The sequence below is a fragment of the Canis lupus genome, chromosome 16, assembly GCF_011100685.1.
Source record: "Canis lupus familiaris isolate Mischka breed German Shepherd chromosome 16, alternate assembly UU_Cfam_GSD_1.0, whole genome shotgun sequence".
Classification (NCBI taxonomy): domain Eukaryota; kingdom Metazoa; phylum Chordata; class Mammalia; order Carnivora; family Canidae; genus Canis; species Canis lupus.
The window spans coordinates 20,049,919-20,063,451 of NC_049237.1; the positions used below are offsets into that span (position 1 = coordinate 20,049,919).

Here is a 13,533-nt window from a genome sequence, read left to right on the forward strand (position 1 = left end):
ACTTCTATAATCAATTAAAATTAATTTTAAAATATAATCTCTTACAAATAAGGAGATAATATATTCACTGGTCTCAGAACTGACTGTGCAGGTGTGCTATGAAGTATTCTCAGCCAGGCTAGAGGCCTTTCTTCTTAGTACAAAGTAGACCCTTATTATAGCTTACTAACTGGTTTTAATGGTAACATTTTAAAGATTACATCTTAATCCTCTTTCTAACTAAATTATCCTAACTATAATTATTTTCATATAAAAATATTTTATAACAAACTAAAATTTAAAATATTTGAATGTATGTCAACAGACAGTTAAATTATTTAGGTAAGTATGGCCAACATGACTATGTTCCCTGAAACAAGAGTGGCATCAGAAGAATATAAGATACTGGGAATGAGCATTTAGGGACTGGGCATTAGTCTTTTAACTCTTACGTATCTGACACAGAATACATTCTCTTTATTATCACAAACTAGATATATAAAATTTACTCTTCAGATATAAGAATAATACTAATCAACCAAAAATCAATTAGTGCCACTCTCTCTGCAACATAACTGGATATAAGTAAGTTATATACAAATTTTTGCTGACAATTTTTCAAGAGGGAATTTAAGATTATTTTTACATCAAAGTCATAGTTAGGAATACATATTATGATGCATAATCCTATTTTGCACTTCTCATTTCTAACTATCACTTACTTTTGTTTTACACTGAGAATTGGAAAGAAACGGCCCAGGGTAAAAATTAACAGTGTATGTATGAAACCCCCAAAAAAGACCTCTCCAAGGTGGACCAATTTTTAAACAGATTCCCTTCATCTCCTGCAAGATTAGGGACTAGATGGGACCCAGATGAGAAATACTAAAAAATAAATTCAAGGTGATTCAAAGGGGTAAATATTCTTGTTTTAATATTACAAGCACATTTTCTTTTAAAAGTCTGCATTTGGGTTTTGTATAATTTTACAAGTTACAGAAAGAGCTTCAGGATAACAGAATAACTATAGAAATTATTTATTTAAGACTTTACTTATTTATTTGACAGAGAGAGGGAGCAAGTGGGAGCACAAACAGGGGGAGCAGCAGAGGGAGAGGGAGAAGCAGACTCCCTGCTGCTGCAGGGGGAGTTGCACAGATAAGCATTTGGCATTGCACAGATAACAGAGTAAGGAGGAGCTCAATCCCAGGACCCTGGGATCATGACCTGAGCTGAAAGCAGACACTAAATCGATTGAGCCACCCAGGCTCAGCCACCCAGGCTTATTCCTTCCAAATTATTATAAAAATAATTTTAAAAAAGAAATTAGTAACAGTACTACAACGTCTGTTGGTTGCATTTGGGAAAAAATTTCCTGGTTAAAGGAGATTGAAAGTAACAATTTGAAAAAATGTTGATCTCTCAGTAGTTTCTTGATTAAGCATAGTCAAGAGCATGTCAGCAATCCTACAAAATCTGTTCTTACAGAATTCATTTCTGCCTTTAAAATATTTTATTGCAGAAAAGTTTGGCCATCTGCAGAGAGTTCCTCAGGCTTGGTCTGGTTTCATGTTCACCTTGTTCGCCAGCCACCTCCTCTAGTCAGGGTCAAACCAAACAGTAAACTGCTTACTGCACATATGGACATCAGGTCCCCCAAAATGATTCTTCAAACCTCAAGTATAAATAGGCAGCAAAACAGTGTTTTGGAAATCACATGTGTGGACACTGACATTACTCTTATAAGGCCTTAATGAGTTCGAATAAGAAATGTTATACTCAGATTCTTTGTGTTTCCTACCGACAACAAAAACATCATTTATATTAATTACATTTAACTGAAAACATGCTCAAAATCTTCCTCACAACTTAATTCCCAGTTGTCAAGTGATATGCTTATAAAATTTACTCTGTGGCAATTTTCCAATTAGTATAAAGCTTTCTGTATTCAAATATAAGAAGCTGATCAAAGGAATTCTTTAATGACTGTCCTCTCACACTAAGCACTGAAGTCTAAAGCTAGAGTTTAATGATGCATCATCTGGTCCACCAGCACCACCAGCTAGCAAATTAAAAAACCAAAAACCAAAAAACTCATAGAACACTTTCATTTTTGAAGCAAAAATATCACCAAATTAATTATTTTATACAGGATTCAATGTATTTTCAATTTACAATCAAAGTAAAAACTATCACTGATAAATTGTTGAAATACAAGAAAAGCTGCTCATATACAGGTAATGTTGGGTTTTCCTTGCTATTTCATTTCTTATTGCACTGTAAGTGATGGGGTGCTGCTGGTGCAATTCCCAGGAGCAGATGAAGGGTCAGGCTTTCCTTGGGAGAGACAACGAGAAAGAGTGAAAACTTTCACAGCTTGGAATCTGGTTGTGAAACGCATCCTCTATTCTAGGCTTATGAGCTTTTCAGCTGGTAAATCAAAACCCTGTTATACACCAGGATAACATTCATGACAATTCTCCACATTTTATCTTCTTAAAAATCAAAGGCTCAGTCCTAAAGGGTTAATAGAGGAATTACAAAGTAACTCTCTAGTTTGCATTTCCCATAATACTAAAATAAAGCTGCTTCTTTTAGTCCAGAAATTTGCTTTTTTAATACTGTGAAAAGCCTCCATGAATCTGTTTAACGTATTTACTTCTTTTCATCTATTCAGTGCCACTGGGCATAACCTGTAATGCAGTGCGTGTTGATATTTTGCAAAGCGCCACATGACTCACTGTACCCTAATGCGCTCCATTAATCCTGTTTGGACAGCTGGGTCCAGGCGTTTGTTAGCTGCATTCTAATTGTCCCATCTTTCTTTTTCTTCTTTTTAGTTATCTCTATGGCAAACTACTCAGGAATTTAATTTGTTGATCTTCAAAAAGCAAATTTTGCCATTAATTTGCTTTCTTTGTATGAAAAGTATTCCCAGCATGCAATTTTCTTCCATAAAATCAGTACATATCACTATTAACAATTAATCTTAAATAACAGATCACAGTACATGAGTTTTATAAATGACTAAATGGTAGCGTGGCTATAATATCACAGAAATTATTGTTGGACTGTCATAATACAAACGATACCACTTTAGATATAAATGAAGTTACTAACGTGCATACTTTTGGCATTTTCGAGATTAGCACACCATAAGCAGATGTCAAAACAATAACAAGTCCTATAAAGCAAACACAAAAGAAGACCACTAAGTAAATAAGCTTTGTATTAGTCTGTGGAATAATGGTCCCCTTACATTTATACTTAGATTTCACTTCTTACTAAAACATGAAATTCTCGGTAAGCATTGCGCAGATAACCGTAAATCCTCTATTTCCCTCTTGCAGCCGGCCTCCCTGCTGGCCAGGAGTCTTGAATCAACAACGGAGGCAAAAGAAGAGATAAACAAAAGCAACTCAAAGCGACTAGTAATTTTTGTTATGAGCAAGTTGCTGAGGTTGAATGATAGATTCTTCTAATCATTTGTGAACACTCTTAAGTGGAAACCTACATCCAGAAAACCAAACAGAACCAACTGCCTAACGGAAACTTTTGTCTGAAATAATATTTAGCCAAGAAGCAAGATCACAGCCTGCAACATGCTTTATAAAAGATAAAAGTCCAAATGAAGATTTGTTCAACTATTTCAGTGACAAAGTAGAAATGTATTACTTTTAAAGATGATCAAAGTTCCTGTAAATTGAAAAATTAAGAGAACTATATAAATGACAGGCAAGTAAAAATTAAACAACTAAAGGATTGTCCTTGAAATCAGCACATGCTCGCAAAGACCTCACTGTTTCAAGTCTATTTCATGGACACAAAGCAGCTTAAAATGTTTTACACATATTCAGTTTTTAAACTACATACTAAATTATATATATTTTTTAAATTTTCATATAAGAAAAATTAGTTTAATACTTTCTAGACCTTAAACATTTTTTTAATACCACAGTTGTCTCACCAGAGAACTCAAAAGCTTAACCAATCAGTGGGAAAAACTGTCCATTGTTTGGAGAAAGAACATTTTTAAGTATTTAAAAATAAATAGCCTTAATTTAATAAAAGTACTTGTTTTGGTATGGCTCTCTATATAAAAGACATACAGAAGTTATAAAACAATATGCAAGGAAATATTATATTTCAAAGGATTTTTTTTTTTAAAGTTCAGAAACTAAAAGTTAAGGCAGAAGTTTAGGAAAGAAATGTTAACAAGGTATGGGCTTTTAAAATGGACATTTCTCTGGTAAACTTACCCAGTGTTCTTGACATCACAGGCAGTGCAGAGCTCAAGACCAAGATGGACACACAATTCCCAATGATCTGTGTAGAGATCAGAAAGAATATTGGGCAGTCAGAGAAAAGGATGATAAATGCAATCAATCTACACACATTCTGGGAACTTACTGTACATTCTACTTACCTGGTACTATTGTCCTGTACTTTGCTAGCTTCTTAATGATATTACTCAATATAGAATTTAAAGAGAACAAGAAATTTTTTTTTATAAATATTTGAAGTTACATCTATAAAGTTCTTGAAGATATTTACAGTAGCTGGCATAAACATAAAGTTACAGAACACTTAAGTTACACCACAAACAATACATTTTACTTTATTAATTGAGGGTGCCAACTTTAAAAAGGTTTGCCTGTCAAGTAAAATAGAATGAATACATTTAATACTTCTGACTATATTTTTAAAGCCACACTACTGCTCAAGATATATAATACTACTTCTAATACACTCAACTATTAGAATATAATACCAAAAAGGTAGAAATCTAAAACCCCTAAATTCTAATAATTCATTTCCAATGTGTCCTATGCTTAATCTTTTATATTAAACAAAATAAGTTGAAAATACTGTTTAATGCTGATGATCACTTAAACTAAATGCTAAGTATCTTAAGAAGTCATAGCATTTTAAAGATAGGTAAATAAAATATATAAAATGACTTTTTCCTTTTAAGATAGGCTGAAAATATGTGATATATAATTTAAAAAAAGAAAAGAAAGCAGCTCTTATTATTCTTCATGGTCAGCCTGTGGGAATATTTTAAAAAGATGCAGTCACTATATAAGGTAACAGTCTTTGTTATTCCAAAGCCAATGACACATTGTAGGAAGTCAAATTAGCCTCAAACTACAAAATGTTTCTGAATAGAACTCTTCCTTCTTGCTTTAATTATTCAAATTTGAAATACTTTGTCCCTACTACTTGTAACAGCTAAGTTCTTCAGATTTCAAACAAGCTTCCTGAAGTACAGTTTGCACAATCAAAGTTACTCATTAGCAATACGTTTTCTTTAGAGGAGAAAGAGTCCTTTCAGTAGCCTTCTGTAGCTAGTTAACAAGCTCTGCAGTTCTATGCATTTACAAGTGAATGGATGTCATCCAAATTAAACAGAGCAGCACATCCTTTTCCCACTCATTCAGCATTTTGAAAATCTTTCAGTTTGTGTTTATGCAATTTACAAACAAATACCTATCAGCACAAATGAACCATTCAGGGCGATTACAAAATAAAACAGTTCATTTGCCTTGGAATGCAAAAGAGAAGCATAGCCACCTAACTCTTTACCTTACCTTTGTCATAGTTGTGTCATCCTTCTTGGGAATAAAGTTTCCAAAAAATCGGAGGCTATAGAAACCAACAACAGAGGACACCATAAGATAGCTGTGAGAATCAAGGAAAAACTCTCCAAAGAATGTGAGTTTCCTTAAGTCCTCACTAGTCTCCAGAAACTCTTAAGATCCAAAGGAAAAACAAAACAAAAAGCCACTTGGCGTGATTGAGAAAGACTGACTTGTTTTTCTCTTCTAGGCAAGTGTCCTAGTAAATTACCACTGTCCCAGAAAACTAAACAGAAAATTTGTTGACAATGTTCAGTTAAAGAAAGGATACAAAATCAAAATGATTTCAAGTGCAGCTCCCACAAAACCAAAAGCAGAAAGAGAAGCATTTCCTATTCCAGGACCCTGAGGGGAAAAAAATCACTTTTCAGAATTCAATGACACTATAATATTTGCTTTCCCATTCTGTTTCATAAATATAGGAATTGGAAATGTTTAATACCCCGGAATAACATCTAGATTTTCAAATGACATTAGACCTAGTTCACCAACTAATGCAAGCATGTGTTAACAATTTTAACAAGCTCAAAACATCTCTGATCTATCTCAAATGTAATTTACTTATCAAAATGATATTATGCTTATTGTTAAAAGTCTTTAATATTATTGGAAGAAATTTTTTTAAAACAGTACCACTTGAATAAGTATATAATTATTTTAATGAACCCTCCCAATAACATATACAAAAATTATATAATTAAACTATATCAGAGTAGGCTAAGCATAGAAAGAAAGTGAATGTGCATATCCCATTTCTACAGTTAAAAGTTTTCTTTCCCCAAATCTTCCTTGGGAATTCAGAGGTTTTTAAAAGATATAACTTAATTAAGACAGATTTTTTTTAAATGTAACACTACACATTTTCCCTAAACATTGTATGTATTCTCAAAACCTATTTTATCTAGACTTTAAAAAAACAAAAAAATCTAATATTTATTAATGAGACAAGACAAGCAAAAAAATAATTTCTAGTAGGAAGAATATTTTCAAAGCCTGCCAATTAAAGAACTATTCAAATATCAACTACTAATCTACTATCAGCTTTAATTATATCAAACAAAAATACCAGGAAAATTAAGAATCTATAGTCAGGGCAATAAAAAAAATAAGCCTATAATTAATATCATACATATCATATATACATTCTAATTTTGACATAAAAAAGTAAGAATACCCATGGAAATTTCATATATATATATTATATATATATATATATATATATAATATATATATATATAAACAAAGGCAAAGAATTATCAACTTTTCATCAATCTTTTGACATAGAAATGAATAATGCTAATAGAAAGCTTATTGGCTGGGGGAAAAACATTTTGGAAGTATTCCCTGTCTCAAGAGAAGTCCTCCAGGCAGGATTAAGATGATTTGATTTATTTACACAATCACGCATGGACTCTACCAGGTAAAAGTCCTTCTCTATGATACACTAAGAGGATGGTACAAAAATGTACCAATAGGGACTTACCCAGTGTGTGCAATGTATAAAAGAGGGTTACAAAAAGTATAGAAACCAACACAATAGATGACTTCCTGGCTCTATCAATGAATTTGGGTCTAAACAGAAGATAAAGACCAGGTTGCAGATGGAGTACTGTTGAGTGTTGTTTGCTTGAGGAATTAGGTACCTGGAACACGTTGGTAGGCTAGATACTGGGCAGTAACAGAGGGCACAAGGTCCAGCAAAAGTTAGAAGAGGGCAGAATCTAACTAGAGAATATGGCTGGAAAAAAAAAATTAGCTGTGAGAGATACAGTATCTCCTCCGCCTAGGGCTGAAAGGAAGAAATTTAGGTTGATGCTGGCTTTTTCCTAGGAGAAGAAAGTTATATATTATCTGGTTCAGAGAGAGAAGTGGCACCAAAAGTCTGGAAGAATTCGGAAGTCTTTTCTATGGGGAGTAAGAAAGCTACTGACTTAGAAAAATATAAGAAAATGTTAAAATGGGGATCCCTGGGTGGCGCAGCGGTTTGGCACCTGCCTTTGGCCCAGGGCACGATCCTGGAGACCGGGGATCGAGTCCCACATCGGGCTCCCGGTGCATGGAGCCTGCTTCTCCCTCTGCCTGTGTCTCTGCCTCTCTCTCTCTCTCTCTCTCTCTGTGTGACTATCATAAATAAATAAAAATTTTAAAAAAAGAAAATGTTAAAATGTAAATGCTACTTTCATAATCAAAAGTTTACAGACACTCCCAGAAGTATGCCAAATATGAATCTTCAGTGATAACTACCTCCTGTACGGTGAACACATTTAAGTTGGCTAAAAGATAGGATTTAATAGAATCATCAACTTTTACAAGAGAGAAAACAAAAGTTAATTCATGAAAAGGTGTACATCTGACTCCTCCAGTACCTAAACATTTGATTCCGTTTCATAAAATGTGACTCTTTTGAAACAGTCCCTACTAACCATATACTTGGATCTTTTGCAAACACTATGAATCAATCTAATAAACTCCTTCCACATCACTACTTCACAGAGTATACATTTTCTTACAGAATTACAAATATGAACTTTGGTAAAACAAAAATAAACTATGATACAAAGTCTAAAAGGAAACTTTGCTATTTGATAAAAGGGCTGCCCAACCAAAAGTAAGAAATTAGAAACAAAAGTCATAGTTTTATAAACACTGTTTACAAAGGCTCTTTATATAAAGAAATTCATACAACCTGAAATATACATGCAGAAAGGTGATGTTTTAAATCATGTATTTGAAATACTCAGGGTATATATAGAGAACACTTTTGCAAAAGACATTTAAAGCACTTTACCCTTGTTCCCTTTGGCATGGCTGTTTCATCAACCAACAGGCAAAGAATATTACAAGCCACCAAGAGGACCGAGATGGACTACAACATAAAAAAATTAGTATCAGTTCTGAATTTCACAGATATTTTGTGAGTACACATGTATTAAAATCTAAGTTACTAACCAAATATATGCTTCAGAACAGAGAAGAAGAGAAGACAAGACCAAAATTCTACACACAAAAAACAAAAGCAATCAAACTATATGCAAAAACTCCAGAATAAACTCTAAAAGCTTCTGCAAATTATTACAATTTCAAAGCTTGTAACTAAAGCTAATAATATAGATCCAGTTACTGACAAATTCCATCAAATGGAAGCCCACAACTCTACAGATTTAAAAAATGGTTAAAATGTTATCAGAACTAATTAATAATATAATTTTCATATCCCATCATAGAGTGAAGCAAGATACCTGCAATACCTCATCTCTTAATTCTAAATGGCACAAAAGAATGATGTCCTGCTTTCATGAGGAAATAGTTAATCTTGAGGACTTTCTAAAACTTGCCATTAATTTCCATTTTTGTTCTACTGAGTTTTTCCAAATAAAAGTATAGATGGATTTTAATCCTGTAGATAGAAAACTAGTTTATATGAAACCATTTAGCTGAGGGAGTTGTCATACTCAAATACCAAAGTAAATAAAAAATAATTTGTTTTATTTAACTTGGCAAATAAATTCTTACTGTCTCAATAAGGAGGAGAACCATAACAGCAGGATACACCAAATTTCTTTCCCATGCTGAAGCTTTTTTTCGCCTTTCTATTAGGGGAAAAAAACAAAATATAACAAAAGATTTCCAAAAATATCTCTAGATCCACATTTTCATTCCTTACTGCTACAACCAGTATGTATTATTTTTATAAAACTTTTTTCACAAAACATAACTTATTTTTAATTTTCTTCCACAAACTATAAAGATCAGTTTTAAAATCACTTTGCTCAATCCTAGGATGCTTACATTTTAGCTCTATAAAGACATTTCAGTTGCTAACCAAATGTACTGTTAATACCCAGCTTACTATGAAAATATAGAAATATTTGTATTTGATATAGATTTACATATTGATAGAGATTTGAGTGAGTAAAGTAACATGAGTAAAAATCCCCTCTAATCCAAAGATAAATATCTGCAGTTTTCTAAAGATTGGAAGCAAACCTCTGGCTACAGTGATCTACCTGATATCATAACAATCCTTACGTCATGAACGACTAGTAAAAAACAAATCAAACTTAACTAAGAAAAAAAATCTGCATGAAAGAATTGCAGAGCCTCCACAACAAAATTGTGAGGTCAATACTCTGAAATGGATTGATGTGATCCCTCATATTTGTACTATCTTTCCCTGAACAGTTTTCCAACATATGACTGACATGGCCCTATGAGGCTGAGAAATCAAGCAACCATCAGTAGATAAAAGAAAATGATGCTAAACCAATGCTTTCAGCAAACTCAACAGCATCAGGAAAACAAAAATTGGGAGTGTGGGGCTGCCAACACAGCCAAAATCTGAAAGGCTAGGATCCCAGAGAAAAGGAAAGAAGAAAGAAGGGAGTCTAACATTCAGCCTCTTGTCCTTCAAGGAACCAGGGACCACAGTGACCAGAAGGTACAGCAAAGAGAGAAGCAAAGCTTCTGTGAGGTTCATGTTTTGAGATGAAAACTAAAGTTCAAGGTTCACGGAGAAGGCTTGCACTTAGGAAAGCTATACACTAGGAGCAAGGCCAAACCACAAATCGACCATCCCTTGAGAAGACCAAAACTGACTCTGGAATGATCACCAACCCAGACGGAAAGATTGGTCTAACTGCTCTAACTGCCTACCAGAAGAAAAAGTAAAGCCTCTCAAGAAGAAGAAAATATTATCCAGAGTTTTTACAGTTCTGTGTAAGAAATGCCTGACACTCCATCGAATGCTCCCTAGAGATAGGCACAAAGGAAAAAGATGATAGAAACAGACTTTCGGTTTATCCAGATATTGAACTTATCAGAAGGAGGCCTTAAAATAACTGATTAATATATTTGATAACATAAGTGACAAGCTGGCAAATGTTGTAACTTGAATCTAGAAAATAACTGAATGGAAATTCTAGAACTGAAAAATCACTGTAACTAAAGTTAAAGAGTTCAAGAGACAGTTGGGCAATAGTTATGACACAGCTGAAAAGACAGCAATATGGAAGACACATCAACAAAAAATATCACAGATCAAAGAATATAATAAAGGAGGGTAAACTCAAAACAATACAGAGTGAAAAGGTCTAGCACATGCACAGTTGGGGTATAAAGGAACTAAAAGAGAATGAGTAGAGGCAGTAATTGATGAGACGATGGCCAAAAAGTCCCCAAATGGATAAAATACATTAGGTCACACATTGATGAAGTGCCACATATCTCAGAAGAATAAACACAAAGAAAATCAAACCTAAGCACATCAGGGTAGAACTAGTAAACAAAGACATAAAGAAAATCTTAAAAGCATTAAAAAAGCACAACAATACGACTTTAACCAGAAACGAGAAGACACTAGACAGACATCTTTTTAATGCTGAAAACTATCAAATCAGGATTCTAAATTATGTAAAAATGCCCTACCAATGAGAAGTTAAGTAAAAATGTTTTCAGGTAACAAAAAGAGAATTCATTGCCAACAAACCAGCACTAAATGAAATGCTAGCAGATGTTTTTCAAGCAGAAGCTGAATGAACACTGGCAACACAAATCAGAGATATACAAATTAAAACACCAGTGAAAACCACTTCATGTCCACTAAATTGGTAAAAATGGAGTCCAGCACCGTCAATTGTTGAGAAAGATGGGGAGAAACATGAAGTCTCACTAAAGCCTAAAACAAATGCAAAATAATACAACTACCTGATAAAACAATTTGGCATTATATTAAAAAGTTGTATATCCATAGACTCAATAATTCCACCTCCAGGTATGTACACTGAAAAAACATACATACCAAGAGATATGCAGAAGAATGTTTATACCAATACATTCATAACAAAAGATAAACACATCCAGTACCCATCAACAGCAGAATGCACAAAGTAATTTTAGACAATATGACGTTCACAAAAATAAACAGGAGAGCACCATATAGAATGGGAGAAGGTATGTGCAAAGGATATATCCACCAAAGGGTTAATATCCAAAATATATAAAGAACTTCTGGGATCCCTGGGTGGCGCAGCGGTTTGGCGCCTGCCTTTGGCCCGGGGCGTGATCCTGGAGACCCGGGATCGAATCCCACGTCGGGCTCCCGGTGCATGGAGCCTGCTTCTCCCTCTGCCTGTGTCTCTGCCTCTCTCTCTCTCTCTCTGTGACTATCATGAATAAATAAATAAAATCTTTAAAAAAAAAAAAAAAAAAAAAAGAACTTCTAGGGCAGCCCGGGTGGCTGAGCTGTTTAGTGCCGACTTCAGCCCAGGGTGTGATCCCAGAGACCCAGTATCGAGTCCCACGTCAAGCTCCCTGCAAGGAGCCTGCTTCTCCCTCTGCCTGTGTCTCTGCCTCTCTCTCTCTTTCTGTGTCTCTCATGAATAAATAAATAAAATCTTAAAAAAAAAAAAAAAAAAAAAAACTTCTACACCCCTACATGAATTAAAAAATGAACAGAGACTTGAATAGACATTTTTCCAGAAACAACAGATGGCCAACACAGACACATGAAAAGATGTTCAACATCATTCATCATTATGGAAATGCAATCAAAACCACAATAAGAGGGGATCCCTGGGTGGCTCAGTGGTTTAGCGCCTGCCTTTGGCCCAGGGCATGCTCCTGGAGTCCCGGGACCGAGTCTCACATTGGGCTCCAGGCATGGAGCCTGCTTCCCCCTCTGCCTGTGTCTCTGCCCCTCTCTCTCTCTCTCTCTCTGTCTATCATGAATAAATAAATAAATCTTTAAAAAAAAACACAATAAGATATAACCTGGTACCTGTCAGAATAACTAAAATCAATAACACAAGAAATAACAAGTGTTGGCAAAGATATAGAGAAAAAGGAGCCCTCATATATACTGTTGGTGGGAATACAAACTGGTGCAGCCACCTTGGAAAACACTATGGAGGTTCCTCAAAAATTAAAAATAGAATTACCAAATGCTCCAGTAATTCCCATACTGAGTATTTACCCAAATAAAACAAAACACTAATCCAAAAAGAAATATGCACCCCAATGTTTATTGCAGCATTAATTTAAAATAGCTAAGACATGGAAAAAACTCAAGTGTTCATCCATAGATGAATGGATAAAGAAGATGTGATATATATACATTTGTACACACATACACACACGGATATTACTCAGCCACGAAAAAGAATGAAATCTTGCCATCTGCAACAACATGGATAGAGCAAGAGTGTACTATGCTAAGTGAAGTTAGAGAAAAACAAATACCATAGGATTTCACTCACATGTAGAATCTAAGAAACAAAACAAATAAAAGACAAATAAAAAAAACAGACTCTTAAATACAGAGGAAAAAACTGGTGATTGGCAGAAGGGAAGTGGGTAGAGGATGAGTGAAACATGTGAAAGGAATTAAGAGTACACTTATCAGGACAAGCACTAATAGAAGGAATTGTTGAATCACTATACTGTACACCTGAAACTAATATAACACTGCATGGTAATTACACTTCAATAAAAAAGAAAAATGAAAATAAATAAATTTTCAATAACAAAACACTGGACTTCATTTCTGAAGATGGAATAACTACAGGGACCAATATTCCATGCAAGTTGAAACAATTAGGAAACAAAAAAATACACACATATGAAACAGTTACAGGACACCGCATGTGTGAATCACAGAAAGACAATGATCTCTGAGAGATGGGAAGCAAACAAAGCAACCCCCGGGTTTGCCCCTGCTTACTGTCTTGAGACAGTTTCCTGGCCAGAGTACAAGGCACAGGAACCCACACAGCCCTGCTCATTCCTTGAGTTGATATAAAATGAGAGTGTGGAGAGACCAAGTTAGCTGGACTGTATAGAGCAAAGTACCACTGGCAAAAGTCCTCAGAGAAAGAACTCCACAGATCTTCAAAGGGTCATAGTTGAGTCTTCAGTGAAG

The 13,533-nt window shown here is 34.4% G+C and overlaps 1 protein-coding gene across 13 annotated transcripts in view; it reads right to left on the minus strand.

The window, feature by feature from the left end:
* The window catches only part of LMBR1 (limb development membrane protein 1), a 147,102-nt gene that overhangs the window by 22,275 nt on the left and 111,294 nt on the right, over positions 1-13,533 (minus strand). For 10 of the 13 annotated variants that reach the window (XM_038559822.1, XM_038559826.1, XM_038559821.1 and 7 more), the window contains 5 exons: positions 9,132-9,208; positions 8,407-8,484; positions 5,890-5,963; positions 5,571-5,661; positions 4,239-4,305 (listed from right to left, as the gene is read on the minus strand). In XM_038559822.1, coding sequence (XP_038415750.1) covers positions 4,239-4,305; positions 5,571-5,661; positions 5,890-5,963; positions 8,407-8,484; positions 9,132-9,208 — 387 coding nt within the window. Of the gene's footprint in view, positions 1-884; positions 2,317-3,107; positions 3,164-4,238; positions 4,306-5,570; positions 5,662-5,889; positions 5,964-8,406; positions 8,485-9,131; positions 9,209-13,533 lie in introns of those variants that run through there. The other 3 variants (XR_005371383.1, XR_005371382.1, XM_038559823.1) reach the window with 2 other exon arrangements.